This window comes from Copadichromis virginalis, linkage group LG5 (assembly GCF_057382275.1).
Source record: "Copadichromis virginalis isolate Kocher_CV1m ecotype Utaka linkage group LG5, C_Virginalis_male_GT1.1, whole genome shotgun sequence".
Taxonomy (NCBI): domain Eukaryota; kingdom Metazoa; phylum Chordata; class Actinopteri; order Cichliformes; family Cichlidae; genus Copadichromis; species Copadichromis virginalis.
The window spans coordinates 32093451-32112492 of NC_140622.1; the positions used below are offsets into that span (position 1 = coordinate 32093451).

General features: G+C 39.0%; 2 protein-coding genes across 6 annotated transcripts in view; both read left to right on the forward strand.

The window, feature by feature from the left end:
* chd5 (chromodomain helicase DNA binding protein 5) overlaps nucleotides 1–3587 on the forward strand; it is a 36607-nt gene extending 33020 nt beyond the window's left edge. For 2 of the 3 annotated variants that reach the window (XM_085457370.1, XM_085457371.1), the window contains exons 39-40: nucleotides 24–177; nucleotides 746–3587. In XM_085457370.1, coding sequence (XP_085313496.1) covers nucleotides 24–177; nucleotides 746–873 — 282 coding nt within the window. In that variant the 3' untranslated portion in view covers nucleotides 874–3587. The remainder of the gene's footprint in view (nucleotides 1–23; nucleotides 178–745) is intronic. The other variant, XM_085457372.1, reaches the window with a different exon arrangement.
* A 1868-nt stretch (nucleotides 3588–5455) lies between these two features.
* The window catches only part of arhgef10la (Rho guanine nucleotide exchange factor (GEF) 10-like a), a 117512-nt gene continuing 103925 nt past the window's right edge, over nucleotides 5456–19042 (forward strand). For all 3 annotated transcript variants that reach the window (XM_085457373.1, XM_085457375.1, XM_085457374.1), the window contains exons 1-2: nucleotides 5456–5799; nucleotides 18291–18581. In XM_085457373.1, the coding sequence (XP_085313499.1) occupies nucleotides 18296–18581 (286 nt within the window). In that variant the 5' untranslated portion in view covers nucleotides 5456–5799; nucleotides 18291–18295. The remainder of the gene's footprint in view (nucleotides 5800–18290; nucleotides 18582–19042) is intronic.

Sequence of the window (19042 nt, forward strand, 5' to 3'; positions counted from 1 at the left end):
CTAATCCTTTGTGTGTGTTTCAGCCGTTTAGTCCAGGTGGGTTTGGCTGCTCCCAGATGTACAGCGGCAGTTTTGGAGGCGGATTCAGAGGACCAGGCGGACAGCCTATGGTTAACTATAGTCAGATGCCCTTAGGACCATACGTCAGCGGTAACAATCAACATTTTGCACTATATTGTATGTGACACACAACACAGATAGCATTTCAATTTCATGTGCAATAGGCTGAGAGATTACATGTACAGTAAATGATGTCACCTTGGCAAATATGCAATAAAAAGCTACAAGCAAAAGTCTGCATATGTTTGCAGAAGCACTAGTTTTCTTAGATAAGTCAAGTGATTGTTAAGGATCATTTTAATTAATCAAGAATCCATGTTAATCAACTTATTGTCATTGTTCTTGCCATCCTTACTTAATGCTAATAGGCAGTCATTTAAAAGTAGAAACATTAGTAGAAACCCACAGGTTTTAAACAGTCACATTAGCTAAATTCTATCTTCCCACATCACTGCAGATGTCCATTGTGCACTTTGGCCTATGACCTAGCTTTATAAATAGCTGGTCATAGAGCTTTAATTTGTCATAGAGCTAATTTTTGTTTTGTTTTTTAAGAAAGATTTAGAAATTTACTGACTTTGTTTTGCCTTTAAACAACTGTCTCATACCATCTGGCAAAATTCTCAACATTCACATTCATATTGTTTCAGTGAACCACACAAAAAAAGATCTCTTCTCTTTTCAGTCTCCACTAATGGCCCCCCACCCCCTACAAGCCATCTGGACAAGAAGTCACTTGACTCCTTGAGGGACGTGGCTACGCCTGACCTCAAATCAGGCAAACCTAGTGATGTCATCTGTATTGAGGACTAGACCAGCTCTGTAACACTGACCTCAGGTCAGAAACTCCCAGGGATGGAATCTCAATGGATGACTACTGACCAACTCTTACGCCACTCTCTCCTTGTTCTCTCGCTCCTTCCTAACTCCAGATCTAAAAGTCAAGCTCTCTTCTCTCTACGGATAAGGCAATTAACTTTTTAATGCAGACGTATGTATCTTAACAATTGCACTTTTATCTTTAAAGAATCCTATAGAAGTATTTCAGTAGATGTTTGCTTTTGTTTACCTGTGATGGAAAGCTGCAGATTAAGAAGGAAAATGGAGCAGCTTCTTTGAAAACAGCTTCTTTCGCTCTGCACTACAGTGGAAGACTCGAGCAAGTTGGTGGCACTGAGTTCCTGACGCGCTTGATTGGGGCTCATTCTGATTCTGGAATGTGTGTTTTATTTGCGTCAGCCTCAATTCTTTTCATCTGCATACACTCAGTTGCTTTTACTCATCTGCCTATTTACTGTACACTGTGACTGTGCTCCCCCGGAGCTTGTCCCCTGTGAAGAGTGGAGTCGTCGAGGATGTCTACAGTCATAGCTTGATAAGAGATTGCTTTTTGAAGGCCAGTATTGTTATTTTAAATAAACTTGTGTTTTGTCATTCATGTTGTAACCTGTGAAGAAAATATTGATTTGAAAGAATCAAGAACTATTAACATGTATGCAGTAGCTGGACACAGGCTTTTGGAGAATCCTCTAAAGACTGCCACCTGCTGGTAATCTCAAGAAAGTAATTTCTGCTAAACCTGCAGGGAGACTTGACTGCAGTACCTGGGAACGTTGGCCTCTTGTACTGTATATACTGAGAGACTGCTGTTTATTTTACCTCACATATGTCTAATGATAGTGAACACATGTAAACATACATGGATGAAATCAGAAGCCTGGCTTAGTGTTGTACATGAAAATCAAGTGAGAGAAACTTTGGGAGTGGCAAGAATGATTTTTAATGCATTTTAGAGAAGACTGAGTATTTCTGTGTATGGTACAATATTTGTGATTCTTTCTATATTTGAATGTTAGTAGTGGCTGTAGAGCTTAACCCTGGGGCCATGACCGGTGGGACTTCATTGTAAACAGGGACCCATCTGGTACATCCACATACAGGGCTTCAGTGTTACCGAGACCAGAGTCCTGAATGGAGGGTGGAGTTTTATCCCTCTTATATCCCAGGGACTTTCCCAGTTCCCTTTTAATTGTTAGGACTAAATAAGAACACATGTGCTTATGGTGCAATGTCACCTCAAGTTTAACATTTGATGCAGACTGCGCTTTTGTTTGCTTCTCTTTTTTTGAGGTTAAATCTAATGTTTTTGGTCACTTGGTGCCATTAAAGGATATGATCCAGAATGATTTGTTCTTGTTGCAGTGCATTTCCTCCGCAGAGGTTAAGACTGTAAATTGTGGTGTTACAGTCAAAGCTTTTCATTTGAAGTAATATTCTCTGTGCATCAGCATTCAAGGACCATCATTGCTTTTAGATGATGTCGTCACTTTCAGCCTCCTTAGTAACAGTGTACGTGGTCATTTATTGCTTTACCTGGTGATAAGGCTACTACATGTTTACTCATTCCATCTACTGTTTTGTGCTAAAGTGACTGCACCTGGTAAAACAGTCTTTTTATAAATTCACACGTATTTAATTTTCTATTAACACACTGCAAGAATATTAGGACTAAATGTACAAATCTTTATTGACAAATCTATCTTTTTTTTCTTTTTCCAATGATATGTTTGTATTATGATTATTATTATGCCATTGCCAAGGCACTTATTTGAAAATGCTGAAAGGATAATTGCTATTGACTAATCTAAAGTGAAGAAATAGTGATTTATGGTGAGTGTATATCCTTACTCTGTTTTTTGCCAGTTCAAATGGTTGTCCTTAGGTGCTCTCTTCTGATTCCCTCTTCATTTTTCCAGCTTGTATCGCACTCATCGTTTCTCGAAATGCTTTGACTTAAAAGTCAAATTCAAAACATTACGATTTGGAAAGCATCATGAGACTAATCTTGAGTGCACTACGCTTTTTTAGTGTGAATCGATGCTGTTTCCGTTACCGTTTTTGTTCATGCCAGCAACTACTTGACCATGACATGGATGGTTGACAGACAGAACCTCAGAAACATGTAAATACTTGTTGAAATTGAAAGATTTTTCAGAGATAAGTCCATGTCATATAGATTTTTGTATTAAACTGAAAAAGATGAATGTTTACTGGATGGTGTTGCCATAGAACTGCTATGTGCACCGTATGTGCTCATCAATCAAAAACTTGTCCTTTTCCTCTGGAACTGTGACCATGAGATGACGTCGAAAAACACAATACTTCACTGAAATGCAATCAAACTGAAGTCAGTATGAATGTAATGTCTGTTAAAAAGGCTTCAGTCTAATATTACCAATATGTTAACAATGTATGCACATGCTTATTAATGTGGCTTCAAAAGCTACCAAAAGACCCTGTTAAAAGGCACCTTTGTTGCAGTGAATGCACAGCATGTGAAGCGTTTGATGGTTCACTTTTGGGAGGTGGTGGTATAGCAGGCATTTACAGACAATGAGCGCCAAGCAGTGTTATGGTACTGATATTTGTGCTGTATAGCAGTTGAATGAAAAAGTGAATTGTCATCTTTTTATTTGTATTCTGTGTATTTGTTCAATGTGTTTTAATAAATCTTCTGAACAACAGAATGTTTTCTGGTCAGTTCTTGCCCTGTACTCAGTCTGGAGACAGCTGAAGAAGCATGCAGATAAATAACTGAGCTGAGGATTTCATAATCAAAGCGAATGACATTTGTCTACACTTCACCTCACACATTACAGTGTGTTCATATACAGCGACCTCTAGCACATGTCACACTGTGCATGAGCTTGCAGAACTGCAAATGTGATTATTGTCAGAAATAGAAATACTGAAGTACTCAGACTGAAAAAAAGAAAGCCAAATGTTAAGTGAATGAATGAATGAATGTAACAATAAAAAGTAAAAGTCTGATACAGGACTATCAAACACAGAGTCCAAGAGGCAACTGGCAATGAAAATGTACTTTCAAAAAAACTTAGTCAAATTGTAAAATCATTTTGTCCAAAAACACTCTGGATGTGTGTTTGTAAACTGGGTCATTGAACTTAAGGGAGTTTGATCACCCTGGTCCAATTCAAATTGAGTACCTTTATTTATGGTAAATGGTAAATGGCCTGTATTTATATAGCGCTTTTACTAGTCCCTAAGGACCCCAAAGCGCTTTACATATCCAGTCATCCACCCATTCACACACACATTCACACACACTGGTGATGGCAAGCTACATTGTAGCCACAGCCACCCTGGGGCGCACTGACAGAGGCGAGGCTGCCGGACACTGGCGCCACCGGGCCCTCTGACCACCACCAGTAGGCAACGGGTGAAGTGTCTTGCCCAAGGACACAACGACCGAGACTGTCCAAGCTGGGGCTCGAACCGGCAACCTTCCGATTACAAGGCGAACTCCCAACTCTTGAGCCACGATCGCTTTATGAAACTTAAAGCCTATTTAATATTAATGATGGTGTTTATTTTGTTAAGTAATTATGAATGCTGATAGTTTGTGTTTAACATGGCCCTAAGATGCTTCCATTGTGATACTAACACACCAGTTCCCTATGTTGTTTCAGATATTCACTGTAGTGCATCCTGGACACATTGCCAAAACATGACAGGGCTAGCGCAGACAGATGACACACTCTCTGTGGCTGATTTAGAATAACCAGTTACCATAAATTGCATGTAATTTGGTCTGTGGTCACCAAGACATAAAATGTGCATGTATAGAATCGTCAGTCACATGTGATTTAAAAAGAAAAAAGAAAAGAAAAGATTTTTTTGGTGTGATTTCCCATTACCCACAGATTTCAGTTCAGGATTCTTTGAGTGCCATGTCTGTTTCATAATGTCAAAAGTTGTGTATCAAAATGTCTAGCGTTAAAACAAACCCATATAGAATTTGCTAGTAAAATAAGTCCATATTTGTTGTTTTTTACAATGCAAGGGATTATTTCCCATCTTCTCAAATTGTCTAACCTAAACAAAAATAATAATAAATAAGAAAGTATATACATTTATGTTCAATTCAGATAATAGACTGCTTCTTTAAAGTCCGTATTAAAGCCTTATATAAACGCACCTTAAACACAGGCTGTGTGTGGTGTGGGGGGAACACAAGGATTATAGTATTAAGCATTACTTTGCTGGAGAACCAAAAGTATTTTTTCATCTATTGTTTCAATTCAACCGGCTGCCTAGCACAGACACCTTCATCCCACACGGAAGTGCTGTGAGATAGCGTTGCCCCTAATTCCTCTAGTCCAACCCCTTTTTGTCTGAATCTCGCCCCTGATTGGTGAAAATATCATCCCCTAGGCATTTCATTGGCTGAATGCTTGCCTTTGCCAATCTGCTATTGGTCAGTTGTGACTGAGAACCCTCACCCCGCTTTGTGCCGCTGTCTGGACAGCAGCAGGGGTCTGGAGAGTGGGAGGAGGGAGAAAAACCAAAGAAAGGACAAAATGAAACTGGATGAGCTGAGGGGTGGCGGGTGGGGGCAATAAAAAAGAGAGGGGAGACAGAGGGAGGAACCGAACCAGGCAGCCAAGAGAGGCAGCGAAAAAGGGGAGGGAGCAAAGAAGGTTACCTCATCTAGAACTGTACACACGGTGCAGGGGAGAAGTTGTGGGAAAGTAAACAGGACAGGAGGTTTCCAATCTGTGTTCAGCCACTTGCAGCCCTCACAGGAGACTATAAAGATGAGTGTGCTGGAACTGGAGCTGTGGTAAAAGCTGAGAGTTTATGGGAGGCTACCAGGATTAAAGGGTCATCAGGGAGTGCTTGAAGCTTCTCGGAGGACACACTACTGAGGACAAGGAGGTGAGAGGCATATTTGTTGTGTTCCAAATAGGTTCTCCCTTTCCTTGTCTTATTTTTTTTATCCTTTTATTCTGTCTCTTCTCCTTCTCACTCCCCACTCTCAGCATGGTTAGCATGTTGCAAAGACAGCAGCTTTGTCCAAGAGGGCTATTGATGGAGTGGAGTTGGGGGTGGGTGTGCTGGTTTGTGCCTCTCTGTCTCTCAGTCCGGCACTTAGAAGGGCAGCTGAATGGACAATGTGGAGGAGAAGAGCAAAGGATGGGAATGGTAGATACCTGTGTGGCCCTTTGGCAGAGTACACACCATCATGGACGATTAAACCTGAGCCTGCCTCAAATAGCCAGCAGGGATACAGAGGATGAGGCCTTGTTATGATAGCATTTTCAGAGACAGACACCAGGGAGGATGAGAGAGGGATTGGTGGCTCAACCTAGATCCAAAACACCTACTAGCTGGGGTTTTTCTCCAGTGCCTTCAGCTATAAAAAAGAGGCCTGATCCCGGCCTAAACCATTCCAGTTTGACGGTTGCTTCCCGGCGTACAATGGCCCCTTCTGGGATGGATTTCACACTGCCTCTATACTCTCAGCAGAATAGAAAGGGGACACAGGAGGGTGGAGGGTTGCAGTTGGGGGGCCTAAGGGACCTCTGACCAACTAATTTGCATTTTGTGCTAGGGCTCTGTTTCTGCTTCACTGGCCGGATGTCCAAGGCATTTTTTTTAAAGAAACTCTATGGGCTCACTGTATCCGATCTTTTTTCTCCTTAGTCACAGTCCAGCACTTCCAACAGACATTAGAAATCCATTCATGCATGTCTTTAAACTACCACAAAGACGTTACTATCAGTGGACACCCTCTTCATTTTGCCAAACATTCACCCATGAAACTTGCACACATGCACTCACACAGTGTACACATGTAAGGCCTTCAGACTGAACTTAACAATAAGCCATTTGATAGTGGGTACACGCCTCCCAAATGTTTACCGGTGTACTGTATCGCACACTGACTACATTCCCTTGGGATGTAGTCAAGAATTAGATAATTAACTAGTAGAACACATTCAGAACTGTTTGGATGTAGAAGCTTATCTGAAGTATTTTGTAGTCACACTAATGTCATGTTACCCAAACATGTCTTATCTTATTTCCTGTTAGCTCTTTTTGATAACAAATTCTATAGCCAAGTCAACTTAACAAAATTCATTAGCCTTCATTAGCGTAATTGCCAACAACATGTTTAGTAGGTTAGTTAGTGATTCTAAACTGACTATTTTTGCAAAAGGCAATTTCATGGGCAGGTGCAGGCAATTCCTTCATTATGTCATTGTCAATTGAACAAATAAAGAGCCTGGAGTTGATTTGAGGTGTGGCACTTGCATCTAGAAGATTTTGCTGTAAACAGACAACATGCGGTCAAAGTAGCTCTCTGTGCGGGTTAAACAAGCTTTTCTGAAGCTGCTAACGGACAGAAAAACAGAAACAGAAAAAAACCTATCTGAGAAACTGCTACAATATTAGGAGAGGCAAAATCTACAGTTTTGTACATCCTAAGAAAGAAAGCAAGCACGGGTGTACTCAGCAATGCAAAAAGACCCAAACGTCCACGGAAGACAGCAGTGGTGGAAGATCGCAGAATCATTTCCATGATGAAGAGAAATCTCTTTACAACAGCCAACCAAGGGAACAACACTAAACTCCAGAAATATGCAGTCAAAATGATTGGGTGGTGTTTCATTATATAGATGGACAATTACCCAAAACATACAGCCAAAGGAACCCAGGAGTTTATTGAAGCAAACAAGTGGAATATTCTTAAATGGCCAAGTCAGTCATCTGATCTTAATGAGCATCCATTTCTCTTGTTGGAGCCTAAACTTTGGACAGAAAGGCTTACAAATAGACAGCAAATTTGTCCAACTACCTTTGAGCCCCTGAAATGAAGGTGTTGTGTTTATAATGCTTTAGTTGCTTATATTTTTATGCAATCTTTTTGTTCAACCCTCTAAATTAAAGCTGAAAGTCTGCATTTCAACTATGTCTTGAGTTGTTTAATTTAAAATTCATTGTGATAATGTACAGAACCAAAATTATAAAAAAAAGTTGTCTCTGCCCAAATATTTATAGACCTAACCGTAGTTGGATCAGGTGACCCTGAATCCTTCCTTAGTTATGCCGCAATTGGCTCAGGCTGTTGGCAGCTTCCCATGATGCCCTGAGTGTTTGTTCTTCGTTCACCTCTTTTCACTTTCTGTGTTTATACACTCTGACAATGAAAGTTTGCCCTGTTACTTTGAGCTGCATAACTCTGTGTTTATGCATTTAATCATTAGTTGTTAAACTTAGGCTCACTTCCACAGTCTGGGTTTTGTCCAGTCTTCCTCCCCTCAGCCCCAACCAGATAGCTGTCCCTCCCTGTGGCTGGTTCTGCCAAAGGTTACTTCATGTTAAAAAGGAGTTTTTCCTTCTCACTGTCACCAAGTGTTTGTTAATAGGGGATCCTTTAATTGTTGTGGCTTTTTCTGTGTTATTGAAGTGTCTTTACCTTGCTTTATTAAGTGCCTCGAGGCAACTATTATTATGATTTGGCATCATATAAATAGTATAGAATAGAGGTGAAATTAAACTTTTGAGCCATAAGGAAACATTTGTTTGAAATTCTGTGAAATTGAATATGTTTATTAATTGTCATCTTTTGATATACTAACCTTCATCGGTCACAGTAAGTGTCAAAACAAAGATAATGCTGACACTCACTCAAAAGTTCTCTTAGTGTGGGAATATCTTTTTATCTTGTTTTTGCTTCAGGAACTATGAAAGGAAATGTGAAGTTTAAAAAGCTTTGACATAAAGCATTAACAAACAACCAGTGTTGGTTAAATTAAGGTAGGGTTTTCAGGGTCTGACCCTGACAATCTTGGAATTTCTGATTAGTAGTTTCAGTCAGAAATATAATTTCTCATACAGGATCTGGGGTTTTAAGGATCGCCTTTTTCCCCTTTGGTTTCAAAGTGGATTTTTTTTAAGGGGGGAGTTTTGCATTTATTTGGAGTGTAGAGTAGACAGGAAAGGAGGCGAGAGCAGGGGAAGATGAGCAACAAAGGGCCGTGGGTAAGACTTGAACCCATGCTGCATTTCAGCCATATGGCATATGGTCGCCTGCTCAATCGGTGAGCTGAACTGGAAAATAGATTTTTTTAAAACTTGATTTGACTGATGTAATTGTGCGAAAACAACTGTGTTCTTTAATTTAGCAATTCAGCAGCAATGTGGTGGTACTTTGAAGTCTCTTTATGTACTCTGTGAACTATGCTATATGTTCTCGTGTATTTGGAACTGCTGACGGTACTGACAAAAAAGCCAAAACATCAAATCTGAGTAAAATAATTAACTTGGTGTCTTGTTCCAAACAGAGGTATGCACCTATTCTTTTCACCCCATAAACTATTTTCATCTTCAGCATCTCACTATTTACACTTTTTAAAAAATCTTCTATGTTGTTTCTGCACATAACTGCTAAGTTATGGAAGTATAGAGATCTAATTTTGGAACGTAAGAAACGCTAGGAACTAAAGATTAGGGCACCCTGACCTCTGTAGTATTGACTAGTCTCTTTCTGTCAGATCTAATGAAACTAAGATTTCAATTAAATTACATGTTTAATGGAATTGCAGGAAGGTTTAAGATAAGATAAGATAACCTTTATTAGTCCCACACGTGGGAAATTTGTTTTGTCACAGCAGGAAGTGGACAGTGCAAAAATTAGAATACAATAAGAATAAATACAGTACACAACTGTACAGAATAAAATAAAATACTATATACAGTAGAATAAAATATACAATAAGATAAAAATAGAATACAAATGCTATATACAACTGAGTAAAAATACAACGATGCCAGAAAAGATTATTGCACTTAGTGTTATTGCACATGTGTGGATGTGTGTGTTAGATCAGTTAAAGTCTTTGTTGTGGAGTCTGACAGCAGTGGGGAGGAAAGACCTGCGAAATCTCTCCGTCCCACACCGTGGGTGCCGCAGTCTCCCACTGAAGGAGCTGCTCAGTGCTGTCACAGTCTGCTGCATGGGGTGGGAGATGTTGTCTAACAGTGATGACAGCTTAGCCGCCATTCTCCTGTCACTCACCACCTCCACTGGGTCCAGAGGGCATCCTAGAACAGAGCTGGCCCTTCGGATCAGCCTGTTCAGTCTCTTCCTGTCCCCGGCAGAGATGCTGCCGCCCCAGCAGACCACACCATAAAAGATAGCAGAAGCCACCACAGAGTCATAGAAGGTCTTCAGGAGTGGGCCCTGCACTCCAAACGACCTGAGTCTCCGCAGCAGGTACAGCCTGCTCTGCCCTTTCCTGTAGAGGGCGTCTGAGTTATGAGTCCAGTCCAGTCTATTGTTCAGATGAACACCAAGGTACCTGTAGCTGTGTGTTAATTGCACTATTATTAAAACAACTTCTTGAGATTTCGTAAGAAAACCAAAGACATTCTTTCATTTGGGAGCACATTTTCATATGTGATCTCTGATTTGATTGGCACATCAAAAGAGCAGCCACCCCTGTTTGTCACTGACAATGACAGTTTGCCTTGTTACTTTAAAGTGCACAATAGCAAACATCAAACAAACACAATGTCAAATCTAATGCTAAAGGCAACAGCAGACTGCAGAAATCTAAGAAAGTCGCTGCACATATCAAAAACTGAATTGTCTGAGATTGTTTACATAAGACATTTTAGATTTAACTAAGTGTAGTTACTGTTGTTGTTCTGTGGTCCCAGTTGCTGTTTTTATTGTTACGCTCTAGCCTGGAGCAAGATCAGATAGAAGAGACTGACATCTACTTGGAACTCAGAGGAAAGCCACTGAAGAGTTTTTATTGGCAACAGGGAATTATTCCCGCTACATTTGGATGCTCCAGCATTAGTCTGTACTATCTTTAATGTGCACAAAGAACAAATCAATAAAACACTTACAGCATACATCATACAAGCTCATAATAGCACTTCACACAGGGATTTTTTTTGAGTATTTGATGTTACTGGAGAATTCCCCCTTATGTATCAGACAACTTTGATATTTAGAAACACTTGTGATAAATGTTATGATCTTTCAGGCGTGTCTTTTTTGATGATTATATGCATTATATTATTATAGACATTGGAGACATTGAATCTAAAATGCAAAAAACCTTCTTCCTGGTTTCTTATTAGTTTTTGCATATTTGTCATACTTACATGCTTCAGATCATCAAACAAACTTTTAGACAAGCATAAACAAAGATAATACAAAACCCAGTTTATAAACACTGATTTCATTTACTATGGGAGAAAAGCTATTAGTGGTGCAACTGATCAGAACTCTCACGGTTCTGATCGGCTCACGGTTTTAAGTCACTGATTGGATCAATTTTCGGATCAACAAAAAAAGACAAAAATGTAACATTTACTTAGTGAAGTATTTTTTGCCTGTTAAAAACATTAAACTCAATACTTATTCCACGAAATTATATTAAAAAAATGACTGTACAATATAGGGCTTTGCATCTATTTTATTTATACAGTGTCAAATTACAACAACAGTCGCCTCAAGGCGCTTTATATTGTAAGGTGGACCCTACAACAATACATACCGCTCATTATATCGCACTCCGCTGTGACATAATGAGCTGTCACGGTCACGTAGCTTTCCGTTGCCCTGGAGATCCACACATTTGTAGTTGGGCAACAGAAGATGCCTGGGACAGTTCAGCCATAACTTTAAACTTTTCCTGCTCATACATGCTTGGAATGATCTTGCCACTAAAGCAAGTAGCGTGGCTCAAGCGCGTTAATCATAGTTTAAACCCCGTGTTTCGCACAACGGAATACGGCTTCCCGTCTACAGCTAAACACCCCAAAAGCTTTTGTAATAACTTTAGCCCAGTCGGATTGGGCAGGAAAGGGCTGCTTGAATACCGCAAACTCCTCTGCTCCTCCACTTGGACCGCTTGCGCTGACCATAACTATCGTTTGACAGACCCACCACGCGCACCATACACATACTTTTTTTTCTTCTTTTTTGAATCTTCGGATCATGTGCGTGCCGCACCCTTGCAATCAAGTGTTAGCAATAACTGACCATGAGTCTTTCACATCACTGCAGAGGAATTTTGGCCCACTCTTCTTTACAGAATTGATTTAATTCAACCACACTGGAGGGTTTTTGAGTGTGAATGACCTGTTTAAGGTCGTGCTTACACAAATCTTGGATGAAATTCCTTTTTTTATAGCATGTATACGGAGGAAATATATCAACATTTGATACAGGCAATGTCTTTGGGCCTTTGTTTTCTAACAAATTGTATTGTAAGGTGAATAACACCATATTGATTAAAATGTTCCTCTAGACCTTTGAATAATTGCTTTCATTCACTTCTAATAGCTGACTGCAGGACTTATTGAACTTAACCTTTCCTACATATGTTTCTGTCAAATCCTCCAACTAGTGACGTATTATTAACCTCACAGGTAAATCAAGGCATATAGAGACACCCAGATTACACATAAAATCATCAGTAATGGTTTTGCAAAAGAACAGGTGAAAATAAGAGAAGGGAATTAACATAGATACTACAGTAATTTGGGCTAGTTTGAATTAATCAACAATCCATTTCAAGCCTATGCAGGTACAGCAGTCAGTCAGTCTTACACATTTTTGCAGATATTTTATACTTAACATACTTTATGTTTTGGTTAAAAAAAACTACTTCATGGATCAGGATATTCTTCAGCATTTGAACAGTAAGGGACACACTTGTCTTGCCCACTATTGTGCTGTGTAAACAAATGGGATATGGGGAAGTCACAGTTAGTCCTACTGTTTTGTTTCCTTGATTAATGTGACATCACCAGCAAATGTGCTGTTGTGAGCTGACATTACAACCAAATCTCTGTACAGCAGAGGGCATATGAAGGCCAAAATGGTTCTTGAATGAATAATACATCCCCATATGTCTGAACAGTGAAAACATGACAGCAGATCTGGGAGAAAGTAGGAATAAACGATCAAAAATCTGTAAAGATAGCCCTCTTATCATATTGTGCTTACAGTGTGTTATTGTATTACACCTGGCCTTTGGCACAGGCGCCTTGTGAATCTCTCGTGATCATTCATAAAGTATAAACCAATAAGGCTTATCTTCTGGGTTCAAAGTCTTTGGTAGGGCAAGTCTATGTGTAAGCAAATCCATGAAATCCACAAATGTCTGTGAACAGCCTCCCACTCAAATTGTTACACCTTTTGACAGCCAAAGAAAGACATATTCCGTTTGTTCTCAAAGAACTGTTTGCAGTTACTAAATTGGCCAAGTCACATTTATATCTCCTGATAGGAAGTCCACCGGGATGCTGAAGAAAAGATGAAGAAGGAAGGAATGCCAGCGGCAGAATCATCTCTGCCTGGCACTGTTTGTTCCTGTCAATGGTCTGCTAGTCTCTCATTGTCTGCTGAGTGTTTGTGTGCCACTTTCTGTAAAGGAAAACCCTAAAGTAGTGGTGCTCTCAGTGACTCTCTGTTGGATCTTTCCAATGCTGTTTATTCAGTCATCACCAGCTGCTGTTCTTTGCTTTTGTCTATAGATATGTACAACATAGTCAGCCACTGACTGTTGGCTGTGAGGTTTATCTGTATTTGGTCTAGTACTAAATATGAAGCCCAGCAGTTGTTTTTTGTCTTCTAACTTTAAACTCTGTGATTTAATTTAATTTTTAAAGAAAATTATGCACCCTTACTGCTTTGTTAAGCTGTTAAGTAAACTGCAATAGAGAGATGAGATGGAATCGTGGAGCACAAATTGGATGCCAGGGACCCACAAGATTTCACTCAGTAATCAAAGACAGCACACTTTGAATGGAAATAAAATGCAGACGAGAACAATACTAAATATGCAAATCCAACAACTGCCACATTTAAAGTACGACAAGGTTTCAGCTACAAGGTACTCTGTAAATGTGTGTCCTGGCACAGCCTAAAAAAGACGCATTTTGCACTTTCCCTGTACACATACATCCCTCCTCTCATTACCACATTTGGTGCACAGTGAGGGAGTTTTCAGAGCCCTATGTAGGTCAGGGACAGGGTGTGTAGGAGTTGGTTTCATCTCTATTCTGTGATGTATCTCATTTTCCCCACAAGAATAGCTTTCACAAGCTTGAATCTTTTTGATGGCTTGTCCAAATGCTTTCTTTCAAAGAAAGTTTGCTCAGAATACCTGTCATTTTAATTCTGAGGGGGCTACTTCAAGTTAAAGATTCTGAGTTGCGGTTTTCTATTAGTATTCACAAGCAGAACCTTTGTTTAAACCACCAGCTATCCTGTTGTCTTGAATTAATTCATAAACATCAATATTTCCATTGTCATTCATGTGTTGGCTCAGACCAAGTCTATAGTGAAGAAATGAGAATGATTCTCCATCCAGTAAGGCTTTCATCTGTGGAAGCACAACAGCAGAAACTTTCCAGTGAACTTAGTGTTAAGCTTGGCTGATGTTTATTTTTTCACTATTTTATATTTTTACCCTACTGACATTTCAGTCTGGCATGTGTATGATAAAGATGGTGAAATTTACATTCACCTAAATAAATAAATAAATAAATACATACATACATACATACATACATACATACATACATACATACATACATACATACATACATAAATAAAATGAACCAGTATAAAGGAAAGGTATGAACAGTGGGCAGACTAAATGATTGAACTTTTCTACTTGGCTAGCTGACACCAGATAGGCTACTATGTTAAACTATAGGGCTGTTATAATGATATATATCGGATGATGATATAAAAACATCTATCGTTTCATTTTAGCTATCGTTTGTTTCGTGGTGTCGCAAAATAAAATGTTTACGGCAATATTTTTTTCATCGTTTTGATGGTCACTGTAGTGGCTATATTAATTTCTTAAAGTTCTCTTTCTGTTATATTTTATATAACCACACTAGGGATGGACAAGCGCCTGTTTTTATGCGTTGTGGTTAGCAACCACGACGGTAACACCATCGCGTGTCCGCTTGTTTATGTTCCACATAAACCTTTCACAATAAAGCTCAAGATCCTGTTGAGACTTTTCAAAATAAACGGAATCACGTGAAAGAGCAGATTATTTACGGATGAGAATTAAAAAAGAGCCGCCAGGTGCTAAAAAATAAACCTTAGACTCAAACGTTAGAACAGGCTTTTCCCCGCAGCACGCCGTGTAATAAATACTCACAAAGAAAACGGCGGCCTTTACAACTTATGTCTAAAAATGTGTAGTTTCATTCCCGCAAGACGAGCTGCCCGAGATTCACAGAATTTACAGAAAATTTTACATTTTTGTGATTTATATCGTTATTGGACGATAGAATTCTTATATCGGGATATGAGATTTTGGTCATATCGCACAGCCCTATTAAACTAATTATGTTATCAGGTGCTACAGTCAATGACTGGCACTGTACCCCAACAGTTCCCCTCCCCCATTATAGCTATAAACATGAATACTGAAAAGTATAATGGGGGGGTCTGTCCAAGCCTTTCCAAAAGGGTCACTGTTGACCACTCAGCTGAATTCTGCTGACATACTTTTTCAACTGTAAATAATACTAAGACATTCAGTTTCATAAAGAAAAAGTTAAACACCATTGCTGATAAGTTATTGCAGTAACAACCCAGCTCATGTTCATTATTTGGGTAATAGTAGCTCAGTGCTATCACTTAGCTTAACTTAGGAAGACACTGATTTCGGAGCACATGAGTGTATGCAATTCAAACTTTGGGAAGTACCTCTCATAAGAGGTCATTCATCAGCTCATGAAGCCGTAGCTTTAAAGCATGATCTCACTTAAAAATTGTCAAACAAACGGAAAAGTGTTGAAGAGATTCTTTGCTGACAGTCAGTGACCCCAACTGTTCCAGTGTGTGGTGCGTTTATTAGCTGACTTCTGCACCTTGAGAAAATGTGTGTGGTTGCATAATGGTTCCTGATGTGGTTTTATAATGTTCTTTTTCTGCTTGCATTTTTTTGTATTTGTGTGTAACGCCCAGAAGTGGTCGAGTGTACATGTGTGAATGTAAGTGACACTATCAGTGTAAGTCTCCTTTCTCTCTCCCTGTGAGGTTTTACTCTCTTTAGTCGCAGCTTTCTAAAACAGTCCACAAAGCAGTATCTGTGTTGGCTAGCTCACCTTTATCACTCAGAATACCCCCCCAATTTTATTAGGTACACTTTAATTCTCACAGTCTCACATTTCAACAGGTAGCTAGGCTCGGTTAAATTTTCCACCACCATCCCTCGGATGGCATTTTCATGTAGGAATGTACATTGCGTGACCTTAATACAGGTCATGGAATCCAGTATCAATTTAGTAGAACGAGGAGGGTCTTTTAAAAAAATGTTTTTAAAAGGGATTTCTAAATACACCAGCATAATGCAATACTGTGATATTGCACAAACCCCGTTGAAACATTCATGCATTCCTGCTACTTCTTTCCTTAAAAAAATCCTCCTTTCTTTTACAAAGAGATACAGCCATAGGTTACACAGCCATAGGCTACACAGCCATGATCCAAATGTCTAGTGAATTAATCAGTACCTCACTGCAGTGACGAATGTAGAAACAATGCTTTTGGAGGACAGAACAGAAGTTTTTTCATCCACAAAAGAGTCATTGTTGAGTTGACCAGGGAGTGGGCCGAATGGAGAAACTGTGTATGTGGTACAGAGGTTGTGAAAGAGGTCAAAGGCTGTGTTGGCATGCAGTTGTTAACAAGCAGAGAACCAGTTTCTGAGGAAAGGCTTGTGCTCTCTATTAAATTGTTCTGTTTTATGTTAATTTAAATACCCACAAATGTTAGCAATATTCCAACATTTTCCTAAAACTATTGTTAAGTTTTGGGGACTTGAATCAGTCCTTGTGTTCCTTAAAAAACACTTCCAAAATCACCATTTCCAATCTCTACAAAAATGCATGCTTAACTTTATCTAACATGAGGTAAGTCAGATGAATCAACACGATAGCTTCTTAAGTTAGTCTACGGCCTTCCTCTGCAGAATATCCTGTGTTCCCAGAAGCAATGTTTTTCCTTTTTTTTTAGCAGCAATGCAAAGAGTGAACTATAATAAAACACCAACTTAAAAACACATTCAGTTATTTTGTGTTATTTTAATTACCCGAAAAGGAAAATGGACAGAAGAAAGAACAAAATAACACTCTAGTGTTCACGTTGGTATGTTATTGGTGTTTTAAGATTACAATGAAAACTAATGAACCTACTCTTCAAACACATTTGCTTTAGGATTGAAAGCCATCACTAAACCAGAAGCACAGCACAAATAAACATCATCCAAATTGAGCTGTCAGCATGCAGTAAAAGCTAATGAGAGCCATAACAGACATTATCCTTGTATCCAGGTCAAACAAAATTGCTCACAATGATTTTTACAATCCTCAAGCAACACTTTTCATGGCTGTGTTCCTGTGCATCCCGTGTTTAGCTGTCATTTTCCCAAAGCAGTCTGACAAACTGCCCCCCCTAATCCCAACAATGTTCCAGCACTGGAAGCAGTTTGGTGCTAATCGAAATGCAAAGCAGATGCTGGGTTCAGCCGTGGTGCACTAAAATGGGCCGAAATGGAGTAAGTACAACATATTTAATAATTGGAGCAATTTAGTGCCTTGTGGGAATGTGTGCCATAGAAATTATAAAACAACAAAATAAAACAGAATTTTGAAAGTGCGATTGTGAAATCACAATGAAATGGCCTTTATTATGTGTACCAGTATGAAAGATTCTAAAATCATAATGTATTTATTGAGAAGACAAGATGAATTCAGCTTCTTCTTACAGTGTTCTCTATGCATTCATAAAACAGTTATCTGTTGTGTGAATGACTTCATTTCCTTAGTATTTAAAAAAGTGTACACGAATCTTATGTCCAAAACAAAAAGTCCAGTGTTCATCCTTTTGTTCTGAACACACTGCAAGGTTAAAAGTTAATTTTTTCCAGTTTGGTGTTGTTTAGTACAACAGAGATCTTTATCTCCTACTTCTTTGTGTCTCTTAAGCAGCTTTGGTATGTTTGCAAAGTTAAGACGACATTCCAGTCTTCGAGCTTATTTACCTTTTTGCCTTGATCCTGGTATTAAAATTGCAGTGATGAGAGTTAAAACAACATACTTAATGTCTGCACAATGTTTTTTGATGGAGCAGCTTATTATTAGACTTGGGATGATATAACCACCACCTTTTCTCTGCTTTCTACTTGGAGTGTATTATCACCCTGTCATTCAGTGCGTCAAGTAACCTTATCTTTTTCAATGCTGAGGTCTTTTTTTGATTACGTGGACACGACACTTTTTCTTGTTTTGTTCTCTAAGTTATTATCTGTTATGAAAATGCTATAAACAAAACCATTTACACTAGACGTTTCACTCTTTTTCAGCGATTATGTCTACTGTGGTGTCTCAGCAACTGCTAAAAGAGGATGGAGAGGATGATGACGAGGAGCAAGGAGAAGAGTTTGAGTTTGATGACAGTACAGATGAGGATAAACTTCAGGAAGACAGTAAGACGGTCACAGACTGTGTCAAACCTGTCCACGCATCAAAGCATGAAGACAACGTGACATCAGGCAGCGTCTCACAAACATTTACTGACAGCACAACTACAACTTCACCTTCTGCTGGACCAGACGGCGTTGCCACCAAGGATCCAGTTTCAGTTTCTACCACAGGTAACTAGTGTCCAGAAGTAAAAGGGGTATCAGGCAAATGGTCATGTGGCTTCTTAGTTATGTATTTTGTAAAATAATAAATACATTCTACAAAACAGCATAAATAATTGGCCAATCTGATGTGTACACTGGGGGCTGTGTGATTATCGTTATTATATTTTAAGGAGAAAAGTCAGCTTCTTCAAACAGTTATTTATAGTAAACAGATGTGCTATTTATTTATTTATTTATTTATTTATTTATTTATTTATTTTTTAGATATTTTTAAATGTCAAGGGATTTGCCAATTTTACATTTGAACTGAAACAGATAGTCCCTTTGAAATCCTTTTAAGACCACCCATTTACTCACATTTTTATCTTCCACTACAAAACTTAACTCTATCAAACATATCAAAGCCACACATCAAACAGATAAAACCATGGGATTTCATACTCACTTTGGCTGATGGACTACATACA